Genomic DNA, 22,144 nt, shown 5'->3' on the forward strand with positions numbered 1-22,144 from the left:
GTGAAGTATGTGTTTTGGAATGTATGTATGTATGTCTGCATATTAAATATAGATGGGTTGCAGGAAGAGGAGGGGTGTTGAGGGATGTTGAATGCTTTGAATGTAGGATTTGGTGGTGGGATCATTAATGAGTTTTGGTAAGATTGTGTGTTGAAGTTACAGTAGGTGGGACAGGTATGTGAGAGCCTTGGTCATGGTTTTAATGTGTGGGAATTGAGAAATCTTACTTGTTGTTCTAATTCACTATATGGGACATGAGATTCATATGCCAAATAGAGTTTTTGTCTCCTCAAATCTAGCCTTTTATTTAGTAAATAAGATTCATATTGGTGCTAATGACTCAAAAGTAGAGATTGATAAACATAGTTATATACGTGCCTATTTAATACAATAAATATAACACATAACACTTAAAAATGATATTAATACAAGAGTAGGTGGGGTGTGTGTTTGTACTTGCTCACCCCCATAAACAATGGCAGGTTGTAAACTGCAGCTGGGACTGGTACTTGAGCAGAAGCTCTCATTAAAGCCCTTTTTTTGTGCTTTGCTTTGCTGTGTTGCATTGTGAATTTGTGATGGGCAAAAGTACTGTTTCTTAATGCTTTTATATATATATATATATATATATAAAATTATTATTATTATTATTATTATTACTACGTGAGTAGAGCTATTATGCTATCAAAAGAATAGAAGATTTTGCTGTGAATTCGACTTTTTGGTCTTTAAATAAAACATTTTGATTATTTAATATTTAGATTAATACTATTGCTCTGTAAGGATCACTTTTTAATTCTAGGGCTATTATTTAACTCCAGGGGACCGTAATCATCTCAATTGTATAATTTTTAATTTAAGGGTCAAAAAATCGAAAGCATCAGCGTTATTTAGCATAGTAGCTCTCGTAACTTATATATTATATATAATATTATATTATTTGTAACGTGAAACCTATATATGACGAAGAAACAGTTTTTGATAAATTTAAAATTCAGAAGGGTGATTTGTTGGGGTGATAAATGTATCATGCATGTAGGGGTGCGGGTGGGAGAGGGTGGGGTAACTTTTTGATGATGAGCTGTTTTGGTACTAAACTCGGGCGCACGTACAAGGGGAAGGATCCGATTCTCTCTAGACTCGTGCACGTGCCTCCCCCCTCCTTTACACCTCTTTCAATAAAAAAAAAAAATCCGTTATAATATATATTATATTTATTATATATATTAAAAAAATGTAAGAAGACTCCTCAACTTTACTTTTTCTCGCTCTTCTATTAATATTTTGATACTTGTATTGTAATATATATATATAATATTATATATATATATATATATATATATATATGTATTAGTTGTTTAATAGGATTAAATTTATTAAAACTTGATGTAAACGCACAGTAAATTTGTCAAAAATCGTAGAAATTGAGAGAAAGCAAAGCTTTTGCGGGGTGGGGGGGTGTCTACAATTAGACTATAGGTGAGGGGTCTCCATAAAATTTTACCTTCACTATATACAGCCTCTCACCTCAGAATAGTTTTCCTCATCCAGACTCCTCTTGTAATCTCTCCCTTTCTACCCTTTCTTTCTCATTTTAATTTGCACCACCAACACTTAAAAAAAAAACAAAAAAAGAAGGGAAAATAAATTAGGAAAAATGAAAAATATGGGTAAATTATGGACCTTCTTCACCCACCTCCATTCGCTCGTAGGGTATGTTTAATTTCCTCTCAAATATATATATATATATATATTGTTCTCATCATTTTGTTACCTGCCCATTAGTTATTTTTACATGCATGCATGTCAACACAGTACCACAAATTCATATTATTTTAAATGTTCTAATTTTGTCTTTTTTTCTTTTTTCTTTTTTTGTTCACCTTAATTATTTTGCAGCCCAACCATTACGCTCATATACCCCCTGTAAGTGCCTTCTCAATTTTCTTTTATTAATTTTTTGTTATATATATATATATATATATATATTCCTTATATAAAAAGGAAAATTAATTAAAAAAGCAGCAAAATACATGCATGCATGGTTTTGAATGTGTTTTAATCTGATCGAGTTTTACGTACGTGAATGCGAAAGGTATGCGTCGGTGGTGGCGATCGAGAGCCCGTCGAAGGTCGACGACGACCAGTGGCTGGCCTACTGGATCTTGTACTCCCTCCTCACTCTCTTTGAGATGCTTGCTGAGCCCATCTTATACTGGTAATATATATATATATATATTTTTTTTTCGGTGCGTGTTTATTATTTAATTTTGTCAAGTTAATTTATTTCATTTTTTGAAGAGTTCTTTTTTTTTTTGAAAAAAAAAAAACAAAATTATTGATCATAATATATATTGTGAAATTTAATTAAATAGGGTGCCAATATGGTATCATATAAAGGTGGCGTTTGTGGCATGGTTGGTGCTCCCGCAGTTCAGGGGTGCATCCTTCATCTACGAGAAGTTTGTTCGGGAACAACTCAAAAAACATGGACCAAAATTGGGCATAGATCATGGCCATGGGACCCACACCCCCCACCCCAAGGTTAATTAAATTAATACGTACCCTATTTATTTATTTATTTATTATTAATTTCTCATCATCTTTTCATTTTCTAATTACCATTTCAATTATTATTAATTATTATCATCATCAGAAAACAATAGCTAGCCATTTAGGTAAGCATGGTATATATTTTCGAGCCAATCATATGTTCTATTTTTGTGTTTGTTATTTTAGCTGTGTTTAATTGCTCGTCTATTGTTTATCTATTTTATTATTGATTTCTTCTGTTATACGTAGTATGATTTATCTGATCTCTGAGGGATGGGAATAATAAGAATACGATTAATGAAAATGTTAAAATGTTGGTTTTGAATGAAAACAAAGCAATATTTAGGATGTCTATACATTAATATATGAAAGTAAAAGCCCAATTATTGGCACGCCATAATTTTATTTTGAAAATTAAAGATAATTATAATAAAAAATATTAAGTTATTATTTAGAGATTAAAAAAAAGAGAGAGAGACTTGATATGTAATCAGGACATCTACGTATTGCCATATATTATATATAATTTTATCTCCTTTTTTTATAAATAAATTATTTGTGCAAATAGATAAGTTTTAAATTATCCACCATTTTTAGTGCAAGTAGAAAAAGGTTTTTAATGATTGGTATACTTACGGTCTCAATTTGCTAGTTATTTTATGTTTTTAGTTGAAGTTTAATTTTTTTAAAAAAATTGTCCTAGTGGTAGCTTTGCCACATTCTCTCTCTCTCTCTCTCAAAAAAAAAAAAAAAAAATATAAATTAATATTTATTAATTTTAAAAAATTAAAAATATTTTGTTCAGCTCATGATTAACTTTTCTTTTTTTTTTTTTTTTTTTTTTTTTTTTTTTTTTTTTTTTTTTTTTTTCAGGGAGAGGAGGCGGTGAAACGAGAGGAAGGGTCAAAATGAAATGAAGTGTTGTCGATTTAACTTTTATCTTTTTTTTTCTTTTTTTTTTATCTTTTTTTTTTTTCTTTATTTACTCTCTGTCTTTTTTATTGTCTTGTAAAAAAGATACAAATATATAATGTTGTGTTCTTCTTTGTTCGCTGCTTAGGATTTTATCTTCTGATGCAACAATGAATAAGAAGAAATAATTAATAATAACCCAACAACCAGTTAAAAAAGGGAAATTAAAAAAAATCTGTGTTGTGGCTCTGGGTTCACTACCCCTATTGATCTCGAGATGACTATTTATCTTTTATCTTCTCTCCCTCTTTTGGGTTGCTAATTACAATTTGATGTACAAAACTTTTGTGGAATGAGGTTTGAGTCCTAATCCAGCTCAAAGCAGGGCCACATTTGCAGGACTAATATGTGTTTATTTTGTAGTAGTTTTTGGTAGGTTAAAGTCATGTCTCTATATTTCAATATTATGTGTCAGATTTTAGATTAAGGGTGCGTTTGGTTCGCGCTATCTTTTAAAGATTACTAGTAATCCAATGGAAATAAAAAATTATGACGGCGTTTGGCTAAACGCACTAAGTAATCTAGTTGGTAATATTGAATTTACTTGGGAATAAGATTCACCTCAAAATACTAATCTCATTCCCTTGAGGAAGGGTGAGTATCCTCATATTAATGGATTGGGGTAATCATTATATGTCTAATCTCTTTCTTTCTTCCTACTCGCCGGCTAATTGATGTTATTTTTCTTTACACTCTAACCTTATATCTTTCTCTAAACTTTTTTTTCTCTCTCTAAACTAAGCTTTCTCTCTCTCTCTTTCTAAAATTTCAACTCTCTCACTCCCTCTAATTTCGACTATATTTTTCTTTCTATTTTTTTAATTATGCTCTCTCTCTCTAACTTATACTCTCTCTCTCCCTTTTTTCTAAATAGATGTTGAAACTTTTGGTAACATTATCTAAAATTAAATTAATTAATTAATTAATTAATTGTATAATTTTTATAATATTAAATAATATGGCTAATTAATATTACTGTGCGAACCAAAGACAGAAATTTCACATTCTTAGTAATAAGATGAATAGGAATAAGATTCTCGGATATCTTTTACTCCTAGTAATTTTTCATAATGCGAATCAAACACACCCTAAAGGTGAGAGTGGCCTTACACACTTTCCATATAAGATGTGATTATGATAAGTAATTGAAAAGGGGAATAAAAAAATAAAAAGAAAAAAAAAAAGCAAGGAGGATGTGTATATGTATAGTATGCTGATTTTTAGTGTCTTTTTCTTAACTAGTGTCTTGTTCAGTGAAAAGAGGATCAGTATTTTGTTTTATGGTGGTAGGTCATTTTAGATCGAGTCACGTTGGAATGACGTGAGATTGGTTGAATTGAGTCACAATTATAATTTATAAAGGTTGTGTCTATGCGCTTTAAGTGAATTAGTTGCGTTTTTATAACGCCTCGACCTTTTGGGATTAATGTTTCATACTAACAATCTGACCACTGGTGTCAGAGTCAGAGAAAGTTAGATCCCGTAGGTATGATTTTGGCGGCGGGATGTAGAGTCACGCGCTGCATCCGTACATTTTAAGAGAGTTAATTGCATTTTTTTTTAAAGTTCGAACTTTTGAGATTAATAATTTGCGCTAACGATCCTGACAGATTGGGTCATGATGGGCCTGCTTTACTAGGGCAGACCAGGTTTGAAAATCAGAAACCCAACAAATCTATCTCTCGACTGAATCGTAGGTGATCTGATTTAATCTCTTTCTAATGAGCCGAGTCAACGTGATTCAATCCAACCTGCTCCGATCATTTCATGAGCATTGCAATCCTAGGTTGGGCAAATTTAATCAGATTCAAAATGACCCCACCCGAATCCGGTGTTTGCGCAGGTTTAACTCTTCTTAACTTTGTGATAATGATTATAAACAACTAAGATTAGAAAAGTGCTTATACGTTATCTGCTTCCTAAAATCTATGTAAACAGAGAACATGATTAGGATTTTTTTTAATCACTTTTTCACCCGGATTTGCTCGGGCTTAAGCCAACCTTAATTTGGTCTAGTTAAACGTTATTAACCTTTGTCAATCAAATTTTCTAGCTAAGGGGAAACAAACCTCTAATTCTATGGTTTTCTAAGGCCACGTGATCTGAGAAAATAGTACAAAAGTTTAGCCTAGTAATATTTTTTGGAATCAAGTAGATCGAGTTGATCAAGTTGCCAAAAAGAAACAAATATATGAATCGTATGGATCACTTATAATCAAATTTGGTTCTAAAGTGAGTTTGATGTTCACCTTTAAAAAGTTGGATTAGTGGAAAAGGAGGGACCCAAACCTACCATGCATCAGATAACTTTATTACATCAATAAGCATGTGATTAAAGGACTAAACAGCTGTGCCACATTTTAATATCTTTTTAATTAACTTTTGGTTTGGTAATTAACTTTAGCTTTTTTTTTAATCACTTGATGCTTGTTAGGAAGTTTCTTTGTGCCTCCTACATGGCATACAATGTGATATATATTTAACTTTTCCACATTGCGATTTCTCTAGATTTTGCATTTAATAATTTATTAGCATGTTAATATATGCATGCATATATATACACATGCATGTTTAGACACAAAAATATATTTATATATATATGAGTCCTGCTCGTGTATAAATGTGTTGGTCACTGAAGTACACTTTGTGATAATTTTTCTTTTCTGTAAAATATTAGAGAAAATTCAACTAGGATAGTGATCACCAGAGTAACAACCAACTATGTCTGTGCAGATCGAAATCAATATTTTATCAATTTTATGATGTGATAATTACAAATATATAATCAATTTTATGATGTGATAATCAATATTTTATCAATTAATATGTGGTTAGGATGTTAGTGATTTCTTAGGGTTTAGTGGGACGTGGTTGGTTAAATATTATGATTTAATGAATGAAAATATTTAAAGAGGTAAATTTAACAGCAGAAAACTCGATAGCACGAAGCTTTTACTACTATCGATAGTATAAAAGCCGAACACTCACTCACTCTCTCTCTCTCTCTCTCTCTCTCTCTCTTCGGTTATGGTGCATTTAAAATCACCAAGAATACTATATATATATATATATATTATATATAATATATAATTAATATATATATATATATATATATATATATATATATATATATATATATATATATATAAGTTCATCCCAAGAGAGAAAAAGCAAATGAAAATGATGATTTTAACAACGAAAGAGGATCACCAGGAGGTGTTCAACCTTAAACCAAATCCAGTCACACAGAGGAACAGTAACATAATTCGAAATTCGTGATGTTTATTGTCGAATCCAGTGGTAGGGATTAACGAAACAAGTTAACGATCACAATATATATACACGTAATTTCATCTCCTCCTAAATCAATTCCAAACCATATACATACCACAGGGAACTTTCACACAACTCTGGTATCATAAGACCTAAATCACCACAGACCTCGAAAACGACTGGAGATTTCTTAGCTTAAAATTAACACCACGTAGAAAACCTGAACCCCCCGTTAGTGAACACTACGTTATGAAACATCCTAAGGTAAACCAACCCTCCGAAACTTGAAAAGGCGGTGAAGAAAACTACTAGCCACCTGTAAAAAATTCGAAGAAAACTAGAATAATTAACCTAGAAGACGTTTTCATAACAACCTCATCTCGACGAGCTTCTTCATTATTATTGAAAAGAAATCTTATAAGCAAACCTTAGGGATATAATCTTAAAATGTTAACTTCAAATTGCTAATGAACCAAAAGTAGTGGTGTCGCATCGGAAATCCGGAAAATGAACAGTTTCTAGTCTATTAATAAATGAAAAGCTACATTTTTTTAACAAGGCTTTGGTTCGCTTAACCATAATGTCATGTTGCTCTTTTATACTCTAGATCAAGATTCCACCTCAAAATTTTCTTTTAAATAAACTCAGGAATGCTACGACAACGACTACCTTTATATACTACTTATAGAACGAAAAGGAAAACCTGAAAGAAAAAAGAAAGGACACCCGTGTTTAACTAAGAAATGAATCTACGGAGTATTACTTTTATGAGACAACTATGAAAAAAGACGTAGTTTCTAAGTCTTATAAATAACACACTATTCAATCAACCACCCATCCGACTCAAGGGGATCACAATCATCCTAACAGTAGATTCCTTCATTTAACGACAAAAAACTTATGAGTATAAAGGGTCTATACTCATAAGAGTATATATAGTAGCCCGGCCTATTCTCTCTCTCTCTCTCTCTATATATATAGAGAGAGAGAGAGAGAGAGAGAGAGAGAAAGAGAGAGAAAGAGTATGTTTTTGGTGCTTTTAAAAGTACCAAACACATGACGCTTGTAAGCTTTTCGCCGTTTGATCTATCTCGTTTACTATTTTCATTCCGTTAAATCATACTATTCAACGAACCACTCATTTAATTTTAGAATATCATCATCATCCTAATCGTATATCCCTTAATTTAAGGGCCGAAAACATATCAGCACTAATGACTTATGCTTTTAAAAATATAGAAGCTCAATTACACACACACACACACACACACACATATATATATATATATATAGAGAGAGAGAGAGAGAGAGAGAGAGAGAGAGAGTCTGACTACTATACTCTTATGAGTACGATCGCCTTCGTACTCATAAGTTGTTTTCGGTGATAGAGCTTTCGAATCGACGATCCATACTGTTAAACATTATTTAGAACATTTAAAACTTCTAGAAATCAAATTTTATAATTTTCGATATCATTTACCTTACGATCAAAAGCTCACAAAATTGACAATTTTTAACGGCCGGTATGAAATATTTGCTAGTTTAACGGTGAAAAAGAATCGGAATAGGTTGAATTTTTGATAGAAAATTCTATTTACTATTTAAATAAAGATCAATAACTCCGATCTTAAATTGAAGGATTCGATCATCCATTTTTAGGATGTCGTTCGATTTTAACCCGTTCATTTTATACCCGCTTGATGGACTTTATAATGATTTTGAAAAATTACGAAATTTATTTTTTAGAAGTTTCGACTATTCTAGATCATGTTTAACAGTGTGGATCGTCGATTCGAAAACCCCAGCATCGAAAACAACTTATGAGTACGAAAAGCTCTATACTTATAAGAGTATAGTAGCCATACTCTCTCTCTATATATATACATATAGAGAGAGAGAGAGAGAGAGGAGAGAGAGAGAGAGAGCTAGGTTCCTATGCTTTCGAAAGTACGGAGGCCTCCGTGCTTGTAAGTTATTTTCGATGATGGGACATCCAATTCGGCAGTCGGTTCCGTTAAACTTGATCTACGCTATTGGAACTATCTAGAAACCAAATTTCATAATTTTTTGCCTTCATTTGTCTAGTAAACGGTTAGCCTCAAAATGAATCGCCGAAAATGAAAATCTCATACAAAACAATAATAAAGGACTCAAATTTTAAATCGGAAGTATTGATCTTGCTTTGATGTTAAGTAGAATTTTCTATTAAATTTTTATGTAATTTAGATACTTCTACACCGTTGAACTTAAAAACATGCCATATCGGCCGTTAAAATAGTCATTCTTGAGACCTTTTGATCGCTTGGTAAATGATGTTAAAAAATTATAAAATTTGGTTTCTAAATAGTTACAATAGGGTAGATTATATTTAACGGAGCCGATCGTCGAATCGGATGTCCTATCATCGAAAACAACTTACAAGCACGAAGGTCTCCGTATTTTTAAAAGTACAAGAGGCGTACTATATATATATATATAATTGTACTTCAAGTAAAGCACAGAGATGTGCAAATTTTAAAAAAAAAGTAAACTCTTATCTCAAAGTGAGTATAATTTATAGATCTCTAGTATCTTCTTTGGTGGTAATCATGGGAGAATCTTTACTCCTAAAAGCTTCATCCCACTTGGACAAAGGCACTTAATTACAAAGCTAACACTAATAAGTGGTGAGAAAAATGGAGTATGTGTATGACCTAGAGGGGACTTGAGAGATTGAGGGCTCACAACACATCATTAAACTCTCTCTCTCTCTCTCTCTCTCTCTCTCTCTCTCCTTTACAGCCCCTGTATATATATGTATACCTAACCACATAAAGCCACATATACATGACACATCTAAAAGAGATTAAACACTTCCACCACTATAATAGTATATAATAAAGTTCCCCCTCCACTCAAACCTAGAAGAACCATCCTCTCCCTTTACTTTGGTTGAATCAAGTCTCAATTATTGCACCAACTATGCACCATATGGGAAAGGTAACTAGAATGTCCAGTCCCAATCACAACCATTGATGCTAAATTGAATGGCTAGATGGTGTTGGGCACCACCTTTAGGCTCTCCTTTCATTTGTCTCTTCAAGATCCAAGAAGTCACTAGGGACCCAATGGTGTTTGAACCTCGATGAGATTTGGGCACCAGAGAGTGTTGGGTTGGACCCATTCAATTTTTTACCTTAGCTTTTCTTAGTCCTTAAGTTTTGAGTTTTTAGACTTGCCCTTAATATCAAAGTATAAAAATAAAATATACGTCACAATATTACCACAAATACAGAGTGTCATTTGAAATTTCAATAGTTAAAAATTTAGAACAAAAAAAAAAAGAAAAAAACTTTGTAAGTACAAATTTAGTCAATTTCCTAGTCCTTGGTTTCTATTAGTTTCCTCTTGACAATCTTGAATCGCATGAAAGACAGATGACTTAAAATATTCCTCAGAAATATGCAAATTAACATTCAAAAGAAGAAGAGCATTAATTTGATTTATTTTACTTTCCAATATTGAAGATTGTTAAGTAAAACCAGCGGATTTAGAGCAACATATATGTATCGGTGATTAAAATATTTTACAAAGTTTATGTAATTTATTTTTACTTTCATGTTCAGGTGGCGCTCTGCGATAGAGCGAATGTTTTGAATACTCTAATGCCTTGAAAATTCAAAGATTCTTAGAGCTTGGAAATTGAATTGAAATTTTCTACTTTGAGTGGCACTAATTCCTAATAATATATTCTATCTTCTTTATACCATAACTTTGGTCTCAAACAGGCCTGAATCTCAAATATGTTCCATGAATAAGAAGCAAGGATATATGCATGTCACCAACCCAAGAATATGCTTGCACTTTTTATTGAAAAAAAAAAAAGAGGAAAACTTGATGTTGCAACTAAAAGTGATAATTGGGCCTAGATGCAAGAATAAACCATTTTTGTCCTCGCACATTTGTATATTACTGTACACACACCACCACTCTCTCACTTATTTCCCTCATAATATGATCTTAATTTTATTTATACAATAATTAGAAATTAAGAGGCACTTGTCTCTTAATGCGAACCCTCCGTTAGCGGTCAATAAGATCAAGCAATTGACGACCCTGGGAGANAAAAAAAAAAAAAAAAAAAAAAAACACTTGTCTCTTCTAATATCTATGTGTCTTATGACCCATAATAATTCCTTCTAGATGCCTTATAGCACTAAATATTAAAAAGCAAAAGATCTAGCAGAAAATGAAGGATGCTATCCAATCACCTTTATACAATTAAAAACAGTGGGAATTTAAAAAAAAAAAATTGTTTTAGTTTAATTCTTCTTATATATTTTGATCATAGATTTATTCTCCATCGCATGCCCCACCTACTGCAAGAATATTATTTTGACATCTATGTGCAAAATCATACCAAAAGCATGAAATTCCAGTCCCTGCCAAAATTAAACCTTTTTTTTTTTTGGTTTTTTACAGCAATTAAAGGAATTAAGGAGAAGGCATATTCTCAAAGTTAATGTGGCCTTTAATTTGGAACGAATCAATTTACATACTTTTGACTGAGACAAGAACCGAATCGAGATCAAATGTTTGTAATTAATTAGTTAGTTTATAAGATAGAAAATTGGAATCTTTGGTCACATGCCTTATGTCTAAGTCATCTGGGGAAAAAATCCTTGTAATATTTTTTATATTTTGGTTAATTATCTGAATTGTATGAAATGACTTTAATATATTTCAGTAGTTGGGTAAATTCCCATTTGTCCCTAGTAAATTCATTTCTTTAATCCAGATTATATTGAAGCCATTAATGTGATTATATTTGTGTTTTATGTTCTTCTTCGGAAGCTAATAAGTAGATGCGATCGATCAGTCGAAAGAAAAATATTTTTTGTCCCCTACAATATTGTTGATATGCTAGTAAATCTATACGATGGGTGCTTTTGAATCGCCTAGATATATATTAACCAATAAAAACTCTCCACATCATGGCCGCCAATAAATGTAACATGACATATAAGCAGTACTCATTTCAAAATGCCTTAATATATTTCACAAAATACTGACTGTCCCTAGAGCAAATGGCAAAAGGCTTGGTGGTTGGTACCCGAGACCCAAGTTCGAATCCTAGTTGATTCACATTTCCAGCTAAGTTTATTTCTAAATGAAAAGCAGATAGCGTGCTATCTATCTCTCAAAATATATATATATATATATATATATATATATATATATATATATATATATATATATATATATATTTCACAAAATCAAGTATCTGAGTTGCTCTCTACTGTGTTCTATGATCCACGTGACCCATCAAATCCACCCATTAAGCTACTTCATCCCCCCTGACACAAGGACCCATTCAGAAACAAACTTTGGTGTAACACCTACATATGCACACTTAACTTAATTAGACCCATTCAAAACCAATCAAACAAAGCAAGGCTTTGGACAAAATAAAGCAAATTAAAGAAGCCCCACCAATCATATCTCACCACATCTTTGTTAAAAGAACTAACCACAACCCCCAATTAGAAAAAACACATCCCATGCAAAATAAAGAGAAAGAAGAAGAAAAAAAAAAGAAAAAGAAGTAGAGCATCTACCAAATATTAAAGAGATCTCCTTTCCCTCCACCCCTATAAAACCCTCCTACTGCATTGCTCTATGCTGTGTCTTTGTGAGAAGGACCCAATTCTTTTTTCTACACATGATCAAGCTATAGCTATATATATAATGTCTCACCTCTCCCTGCGCATGCACTCACCAAGTATATCAAAAAGTTTGCTCTTTAATTAGTACTTGAGAGCTTGTACTAATTTTTATATATGGACCCGATTAGGATAGAGAAGTTCCAAGCCATGAAGAGGTACAAGAGGAGGAAACAATTCAATATTATTCCAACTCTCCTCAAGTACTTGGTGGGAGTTTTACTTCTTGGGCTGTTCCTCTCTAGCCCCCTCTGGCTCCCCAAGTTGAGCTCATCTCTCAACCTCTTCGTCGTCGTCGTCCTCCCGAACGTAGCCGCAAGTCTCTTCGGGCCGAAGTGCTTATTCGTCGTGTGCAACCTCATCGTCGTGTTCCTCGTGAGCGAGTCGAGGCTGTCGGGAACTTATTCGATGCCCGACATGTACGAAGAGTTCGTGAGGAGGACCGCGGTTGGATCGAGGACTTCTTCGAATTCGACGACAGTTGCGGACAAGAGGGGGAGTGCTTTCATGCAAATTGGTTTGGTTGGAGGTGTGGAGGAGGGAGAAGGGAAAGGTGGTGGAGAAGTTGAAGGGGTGGAGGGAGGGTGTTGCTGGGAAATGGAGGAAGAGGATGATGAGGACTTGGTTCATGAGTGGAATAGGAGATTTGAGGACTTCATTGCAAGAGTTAGGAAGCAAAGGAGGCTTGAAGCTAAGAGAATGCCACTTTGTTACTGTTATGGGTGAGTGGGCAATTAATTAATGCATGATACATGCATATATACCAACTTCAGTAAGAGCAAATTTAGATTTACTTCATGGCTATCTTAATTAGTGTGTAACTAGAAAAGGATAAAACAAGGCCAAAAAAAAAAAAAAAAAAAAAAAAAAAAAAACAAAGAGGATAGAATACATAAAAAAAGGAGAACTACTTCTCAACAACTTGTAGATCTTTTTTAAGCCTTTTTTTCAAAAAAATAAAAAAATTAAGAGGAGGAGAAAAAAGGATTATTTCCTACTTATATTTAATAGGGAATTAGAAATCAGATGGTGGTCATGCTGTTGTTTTCATTATAACAAGCATTATCATATATCTACGGCGTTCATACTAGGTCGGGCTTTCAGATAGTTTATCTGATGTGTCATTAAGATTATTTCTGAAATATTTTCTATATATTAAACCACTTCAGTAGATAACATGGTATCAGAGTCAGTCATAAATCTCCTCTGTTCAAGAGAGTTTAGTTAGACTCAATTCTCACGTTAGCAATAGTGCTGAGACTACTAATACTACTACTGAGTTATTTTCTATGAGATTGAGTAGATGGATAATATTAGATATTATGACAATAAAAGACAACATTAAAATGCTATAGAATATTTGGTTTGACCCTTCTGCTAAAAATTTCTTTTTCTTTGGGCAACACAATCTGATTTTACTATCAGTTTATAGAACAAAGTCGATGGTAATAGTATTTTATCCAATTTTAAATTTTTATCAGACGTGTACAGGCTAGGAAATATATATAACTTATTGTTATTATGCTGACCATTCACTTAATCAAAGTTTAATGTACAAAGATGCTATATATATAACCATGATTCCAAATACTTAGTGGAGTTCAAAAGGAAAAAGTATAAAGGAAAAGCATGCTCATAAAGATATACATATATAACAGCAATTGGAGATCTTTAAGTGTGGAAAGTTAAATTTAGGTAAACTCTTATTTGATCCATTAACTGCAGGTGTTGGTATGGTGGTATCCTAATATAAAACCACTAATGAAAAGTACGTACATATTATGTTTTTTTTTTTTTTTTTAAGAGATAGGTGTATGCTGCTTGTTTCGTTTATTTCATTTAGAAAAAAACTTAGCTAAAAATATGAATCAATTAGGATTCGAACTTGGAACCTCGGGTGCCAACCATCAAGGCCTTTATCACTTGCGTTAGGAACAGTTGATAGAATTGAGTATATATTTATGTAGGAATAATATATATGATCCTTTTACGTTTGTTTGCCCCTACTTCTGTATCTGCTTTTCCATGCAGCTATTTCCTCTAGTAGTAGAATCTTTGGCATATAGCACAGAGTAAAATTTGAAGCTGTAAAATCAAAAACTCTAATATGAATTGTAATAAAAAATTCAAATTTTAATTAATATAATATACTATTAGGAGCACAGCAGCCCTTGTGCTCCTAAGTTCTTGACCGTCCATCAAATTTGATGGATGGTTACGGTGAAAGGGAGAAGAAAAATTGAAGAGAAATTGGGTTTCTTAATTTCTCTTCTCTTTGAATTTCTCTCCAATTTCTCTTTTCTTTCTCACCTTAACCACCCATCAAATTTGATGGGCGGTNGCTCAACTGTCTCGGCGAGATTTTGTTAAGGAGCTCCTCAACAAAATCACGCTTGATCTCTGTTGGCTTAAATGGGTCAGTATCCTTCCCTGTGGCGGGAAGGTCATATTCGAAATAGTGTGAGGTTGGATGTGCCGAGTCATGTTCAAAATGGTGTTGAGGCTGGTTGGGTCGAGTCACAATCGAGACACGTGGGCGCTGTATCTGTACGCTTTAAGCACCCGTTTGGTTCGGTGTTAAGAGGTGGAATAACCCCTTAACCCCGAAGTTATTCCCAAACACTCAATTTGGACGGTAGGGTTAGCTAACCCCATCCCACCCCACTACTTCAACCAAACAAAACACTATTTTACTCACTATCCTTCTTATCCCACCTACTCCAACCAAACACTATTTTACCTATATCTGGACTAAACCCAATTCGCAACCAAACATAAAATTACTCTAACCCCACCTTAACCCTGAACTTAACTCTATCCCTGGAATAACAAGTTTTTACTTAATCCCGAATCAAACGGTGGCTAAATGAATTGGTTGCGTATTTTTAACAGCTCTAACTTTTGGAATTAATGATTAGCGCCAACGATCCGACAAATCTCAACCATCGATCAAGAGGTCCTCCAAAGGCCAATGACACGCGCCGCACGTGCCAATTACTGTGATTACTCAACCCAAACCAAATCCCAAAAAAAAAAGAAGAAGAACAGCTTCGCTCATAAAACCCCCATTATTAAAACACAACAAATTAATAATTAATAATGTGACAACTCCACCACATCTCAAGCCTATCTTAACACCTTCACTAAACCAAGTTTTAATCAACAAACGAATGCGACGCTCAACCAATAGAATAAAAGAACGTGAGAGCACTCCTGACATAATTTGTTTAAATTCAAATTCAAATAAAAAAAAGTCCAATTTGAAGAGGCCAACTTCGAACGCCGCCTCTTCTCTCCTCCAAAGAATTTTTATTCTCCTACACTTTGTTTTTATTTATTTCCAAAATAGCCCTTGGTCCCTCTCAAGAGCTCTGGGCTCGTGCAAAAATGTCAAATTATTATAAACTATTAGTCAAATATTTTTAACTAATAGAATATGTTTCAATATTCAAATATGATTTTTATTATCAAAATAATTATTTTGAGCTTGTTTTTCTTTCTTGGCTCAAGTCAAATCATTTTGTATAAATTTTTTGACTATAAAGTACGAAAATAATTTTCTATGATCTATTGAACGATAAAAAAATATACAGTGTGAATTTGTATTTTTATACAAATTCACTATTCAAAGTTCAGGGGTTAATCTAAATCAATCTAATCAATAAAAAAAAAATCAAATATGAAATATAGCGGGCGACTAAAGTTAGGCAATCAGTTAGGACAAAATTATAAAGTTTTAAAGTTTTTAATTTCAAAATTTAAAATTGGAAGGGGCGAATCAGTGATTCGTTACTTTGCAGGGACAAACATGCATTTGTATCTTTTTTTTTTTTAACTTACCTCCTTCCCAAAAAAGCCCTTCGACGATCTCGAGAGCTCTTCGATACCTCCAATGGTCTCCTTCTCGACCCTTCAAAAACCCTTCTCTCTCCTCCTCCTATCTCTCTCTTTCTCTCTCTCTCTCTCTCTTCGCGTGATTGACTCCATCGACTCTGCCTGAGGAAGAGAGAGAAGAGTATGGCTTCGCTCTCCTCCCCGAAATGCCCCTCCTCTTCCCACCATGCCCCTGCGCCCACCTCCTTCACCGGGAACCGTCGATTTGCGCCTTCTCCTGCGTATCTATCGCTTCGGCCCCTCCCAAAACGCTATTTTTCGAAGTGGGTCTCCTCCAATTCCCCCAAAATCCGCCATTGGAATGTAGTTTCCATGCGAGATGGTAATTTTGGGCCCTTTTTTTGCACCTTTTTTTTTTTTTTTCCTCTATAGATTTTGAGTAGGATTTGTGTTATTTGATGTGTTTGATTGTGTTATTTGATGTGTTTGATGGTAATAAAGTTGCTATTATGATGATGATGTAAGGGGTTCTAATTATAGTTATAAGATTAGAGTGGATTAGTGGCTAATTACTTTAACCATGATTTAATATGTTTTTTATTGCAGTGAATTAATCAGGTGAAGCGCGATGTTTTAGTTTCCTACAACTGATCTGTGGTGTGGTCACCATTGTTGCTTATTTAGAAGCTCATGCAAAAAAAAAGAAGAAAAAAGAAGAGTAAATAGGGCTCCTAGATATATATCCGTAAAGTTCAAGGAGTTAAGAGAAAAGGAATTGCTTGAAATGTCAATGATGACTCGCGTAGGTCGAACACTCCTAAGTCAAAATTTGGTTTTTGTGTAAAAATCTCTGATGCCCAATGTGATGAGAAATGTTTGTTAAAGATTATATTTTGCTTGAATCTAGTTTGAAGAACTTTCCGACACCGTCCTGGAGATTCACTTATGCTGTATATCTTTTGTTTGGCATGTTTCTATTCTATTAAAATGCAAGATTCTTTTTTAGAGTATTATCTATCTAAAATATGAAATTGCTCTTGGTACTGAAGCGGCAACGGTGCCTATGGAACCTAAGAAAGAAACCCCTTCGAAGGAGGTAGAAAATGGTTCAATAGAAACGGTATCTTCGAAGGAATATCAAGAGTTAGCTGGTCTACGCAATCATGAGAAGGATTCAACAGTTAGTATCACCGTAGTTGGCGCATCTGGTGACCTCGCAAAGAAGAAGATATTTCCCGCATTGTTTGCTCTTTACTATGAAGATTGCTTGCCGGAGGTTTGCCCATTCAATTCTATGCCTGTTTTCTTTTCTTTTCGTTGTTAACAATTGACGTGCATGGGCTTCAATTTGGTTAATGTTGGGTTTTGATTTTATTTTTTCAGCATTTCACAATATTTGGCTATGCTCGGAGTAAGATGACAGATGCTGAATTGAGAACCATGGTCAGCAAAACATTAACTTGCAGAATAGATAAAAGGTGGCTGCGGCAAGAGATATTTATAATTAGTTTAGAATAGTTTGATAATTGACGAAGTGTTTGTTAACTTTTTGTTTCACATTTGCTATTAGTACTAAAGGATTTTTGACTTACAGGGAGAACTGCAGCGAGAAAATGGAGCAGTTCCTTAAAAGGTGCTTCTATCATTCAGGTCAATATGATTCAGAGGAATGCTTCGCAGAGCTAGACAAGAAGCTAAAAGAACATGAGGTAAATGAACTTATCCCTGATCATAACATAATGCTGAAAGAGCTTAATCAGATACCACTGTTTGGTTATTGTTCATTTTTCTGTTAAATGGTGCTTATTGTTCATTTTTCTAGTTTTTATGATTGTTGGTTTTGGTCTCATGTGTTGTTGGCTTTTATGCTTAGAAAAAGGTTCTCTACTGCCATCTTATGTTTGCCACTTTTTTTTATGCTGTTATTGATAAATATTTGTGGCCCATGAACATAGGTTGTTCGTCGGACCTCATAAATTTTTATGCTTTTAATTTTTACTGTCGCTTCCAACTTTTTTTTTTCCCCTCAGAGTGCAAACAATGTGAAAAATCTGAACTATGCAGGGCTCAAGGCTTTCAAACCGCCTTTACTATTTGTCAATCCCTCCAAATATATTCATAGATGTGGTAAAATGTGCAAGCAAGTCAGCTTCGTCTACAAATGGCTGGACTAGGGTTATAGTCGAAAAACCTTTTGGTCGTGACTCTGAATCTTCTGCTGCATTAACGAGGAGCCTGAAACAGTATTTAGAGGAGGATCAAATCTTCAGGTAATTCTGCTCATACTCTGAGATTAATTATGGCCTGTTTGGCCATGGCTGAGCTTTTGGTGAAGTACTGTTTGAGGAGATTAATTATGCCTCCTCTGCAGCTTCTTGATTGCAGCCACGAATTGGAGTTTCTATCTTTGGGACCAAAAGCAGCAGAAGCTTCTGATTATTTATTAGCCACGAATTGGAGTTTCTATCTTTGGGACCAAAAGCAGCAGAAGCTTCCGATTATTTATTAGCCAAACCCTAGTTTACAAAAGCTTCCACTTTCGAAAGTTGAGAAGCTATTTCAGAAGCCAAGCGAGAATAGACACTTAATCTTTGCTCTAGTGAGGACTAATTTCATAATTTGAATGGTGTTTTTCTTTTCATTGTAGAATTGACCACTATTTGGGGAAAGAGTTGGTCGAGAATTTATCGGTTCTTCGCTTCTCCAATCTTGTTTTTGAGCCTCTTTGGTCAAGGCAATATATAAGGAACGTACAATTGATATTCTCTGAAGATTTTGGCACTGAAGGAAGAGGAGGGTAAGAGTTTTTTATTTAATCTTAGCTTCTTTCTTTCGGGGTTTACAATGATGCGATTTTAAAGATTTGTATTTGGTTCTTGTTTCCATCTTTAGGTACTTCGATAATTATGGCATTATCAGAGACATTATGCAAAATCATCTGCTTCAAATATTAGCATTATTTGCCATGGAAACTCCTGTTAGCTTGGATGCAGAGGACATCCGGAATGAGAAGGTTGTTTGAATGCATTATATATTAAACCGATCTATTCTTTGTCAATTGCTACTGGTAGAAAGTAGAAACATATGAAGATTCTCCCAATTATAGATCATTTCGACAGTCTCATTAAATTTATGCATGTAGATCAACACTCTTCAACCTTTTCTTTTCTTTTTCTATTTTTTTTATTCGAGCACTTTCATCGATCCAAGTGGATTTGCAGTGAGGAACCAACCTCAATGTCAACACATGTGATCACGTGACTATTTTTTGCTTATGAAGATTAATGTTTACTTTTAAGGAAATTCTCAAATAAGAAAGGTAATGTGTAGTTAAGGAACCTATATGAAAAAAACCTGTAGTTGGAGTTCTCCCTGTACATTTTTCCGATTATTGTTCTTTAGGAAGGTTACTGTAAAAATTAGGCTGAATACACAGTTAAACATCCTGTGACACAATTAATTTCCATGTAATTTAGGTGAAAGTATTGCGCTCAATGAAGCCCTTGCAACTGGAAAATGTGGTGGTTGGGCAGTACAAAAGCCACACAAAGGGTGGGATTATGTATCCTGGATATACAGACGACAAGACCGTACCAAAAGATAGCTTGACTCCAACATTTGCAGCCGCTGCCCTTTTTATAAATAATGCTCGATGGGATGGAGTGCCTTTTCTTATGAAGGCCGGAAAAGCGTTGCATACAAAACGGTAACAGTTCTCAATTATCTGCTGTTTCTTAAATTGTTGCAATTTGGTCCTCAACTTTTCAATTGTCACTACTGGGTCCCTAATCTTTGCATGTTGTTGTGATCTTACTCTCTTGGATAAGTTCTCTCATCGAATGGGGCTGAAATATCCATGTACTTTTTGGTGAAAAGTGAAAAAAATACAGATCTAACCTGCACTATAATGCATGCATGTTAAAATGTACCCAAAATTAGATCTTAAGTGGTTTTTTCTGTTAGTGGTTTGATTGACTATGAAACTTTGTGTGAACACAGGGCAGAGATCAGAGTGCAGTTCAGGCATGTTCCTGGTAATTTGTACAAGAGGAGTTTCGGGACCGATCTCGATCGAGCCACAAATGAGCTCGTCATTCGGGTCCAACCTGATGAGGCTATTTATTTGAAGATCAACAACAAGATCCCTGGTCTGGGGATGAGATTGGATAGAAGCAACCTGAACCTTCACTATGCTGCAAGGTATGAATACTCACTTTTTCCATGTAACCTTTTGCAAAATGAAATTTCTTCAAACCTAACTGTTATTTCCAGTAGTTTGTTTAAAAGTCCTCTTCAGAACAATCATAAATCACATTGAGCAACAGAAGAAATAAGATGGTATATTTTTCTGTCTTTGAAAAACTAGAAAATACTCACTTTTTACATATAACCTTTTGCAAAATGAAAATTCTTCAAACCTAACTGTTATTTCCAGTAGCTTGTTTAAAAGCCCTCTTCAGAACAATCATAAATCGCATTGAGCAACAGAAGAAATAAGATGGTATATTTGTCTATCTTTGAAAAACTAGAGAATTTTTGTATTGAATAATTTGCACACTTCCAAATTCTGTTGAAAATATCATCTTTGCTTTAGCTATAAAAATTTGTTAAGTAGGTGACTATAAGGCATGATGATTCAGCATTTATTTTTTCAAATATGATGTTCAAATTCATATATCTATGAAAAACTGAACAATTTTCAACTCAATTTGCAGTTTGTCTACCTTTTAACTTCATACATTTCGCGGCATCAAAGTGACGCATCTGCATACTTTGCCAAATTTTTAGCAAAACTAACATTGGTTCATCTGACAAAACTGATAACGCATAACTTTTAGCTATTTTAACATTTATTAGTGTTCTATTCATAATTACCATTGTTCATGACGAACCAACTTAAATCTTATCTTACGGGTTTATTATTTCTTTTTATATTTAGATACTCGAAAGAGATTCCTGATGCGTACGAGAGGCTCTTGCTCGACGCAATTGAAGGGGAAAGAAGGCTCTTCATTCGATCTGATGAGTTAGATGCTGCATGGGCGCTGTTCACTCCTCTCCTCAAAGAGCTAGAGGAGAAGAAGATCGTTCCAGAATTGTATCCTTACGGGAGCCGCGGACCAGTCGGGGCCCACTATCTCGCAGCCAAGTACAATGTTCGATGGGGCGATCTTAGCTCCGAGCCCTACAAGGCTTGATTTATAGATTTCACGATTTTTCTCCTTCCCCCCCTTTAGCAGAGTGATATTTGCGCAGTAAATGAATTAGATTAGATGGATGAAATAGTGTGGAAATAAAGTTGGAATTCCCTTCTACAATGAAGGACTGATTTAGGTTTTATGATGCGAGTGTTTCTATATATGTATAATTTTGTTCTTTCATATCAATTGCCCATCGAGATCCATTGAGGCATTAAGTAGAACAAGCACTGTTATTTTAGCTAATCATTTAGTATTGTGGATTCTTTACATGGATTAGATTAAGCCGACTTATTCCGAGATAAACCGCAGAGCAGATGCACTGTAATTCTGGTGGAAAAGTTATTTGATGGTTCATCTTGTGCAGACGACTTTCCTTATTCAATGCCCTGGCACATACCCTGCTGAGCAGATCTTTCCTAATCCTTGCTGTGTGCCGCGCCGCTTCTGCAATTCAAAGACTTTGTGAGGAACTTACAAATTTGCGATTGTTTAATTCATAGTCTTTGCAAATTTGGAGGATAATGGATTGCTTTAGTTAGCTTCACAGCTTGATTTTATTCTTTTGGTAAAGTAAACCCTGAAAGGCTATGAAATTATTGTGGGAAATGC

The 22,144-nt window shown here is 34.1% G+C and overlaps 3 protein-coding genes across 3 annotated transcripts; all 3 read left to right on the plus strand.

Moving 5' to 3' along the window:
- LOC109718271 (HVA22-like protein e) lies at positions 1,505–2,544 on the plus strand (the record flags this gene model as incomplete). Its single annotated transcript, XM_020244427.1, is given in 4 exon segments — positions 1,505–1,713; positions 1,900–1,926; positions 2,096–2,218; positions 2,376–2,544. Coding segments are annotated over 4 exon segments (375 nt in total), but the record flags the coding sequence as incomplete, so codon positions are not given.
- On the plus strand, positions 12,651–13,356 carry LOC109727444. Its single transcript, XM_020257612.1, has one exon. The coding sequence runs from the start codon at positions 12,651–12,653 to the stop codon at positions 13,224–13,226; it is 576 nt and encodes a 191-aa protein (XP_020113201.1). The 3' UTR covers positions 13,227–13,356.
- Positions 16,362–21,912, plus strand: LOC109716948 (glucose-6-phosphate 1-dehydrogenase, chloroplastic-like). Its single transcript, XM_020242575.1, has 10 exons — positions 16,362–16,716; positions 17,384–17,610; positions 17,718–17,812; positions 17,929–18,043; positions 18,399–18,604; positions 18,982–19,131; positions 19,227–19,347; positions 19,811–20,040; positions 20,334–20,534; positions 21,274–21,912. Exons 1-10 carry the CDS (start codon positions 16,518–16,520, stop codon positions 21,530–21,532), a joined length of 1,803 nt encoding a protein of 600 aa, XP_020098164.1. The 5' UTR covers positions 16,362–16,517; the 3' UTR covers positions 21,533–21,912.

This window comes from Ananas comosus, linkage group 1, assembly GCF_001540865.1.
Source record: "Ananas comosus cultivar F153 linkage group 1, ASM154086v1, whole genome shotgun sequence".
NCBI classification, from domain to species: Eukaryota; Viridiplantae; Streptophyta; class Magnoliopsida; order Poales; family Bromeliaceae; genus Ananas; species Ananas comosus.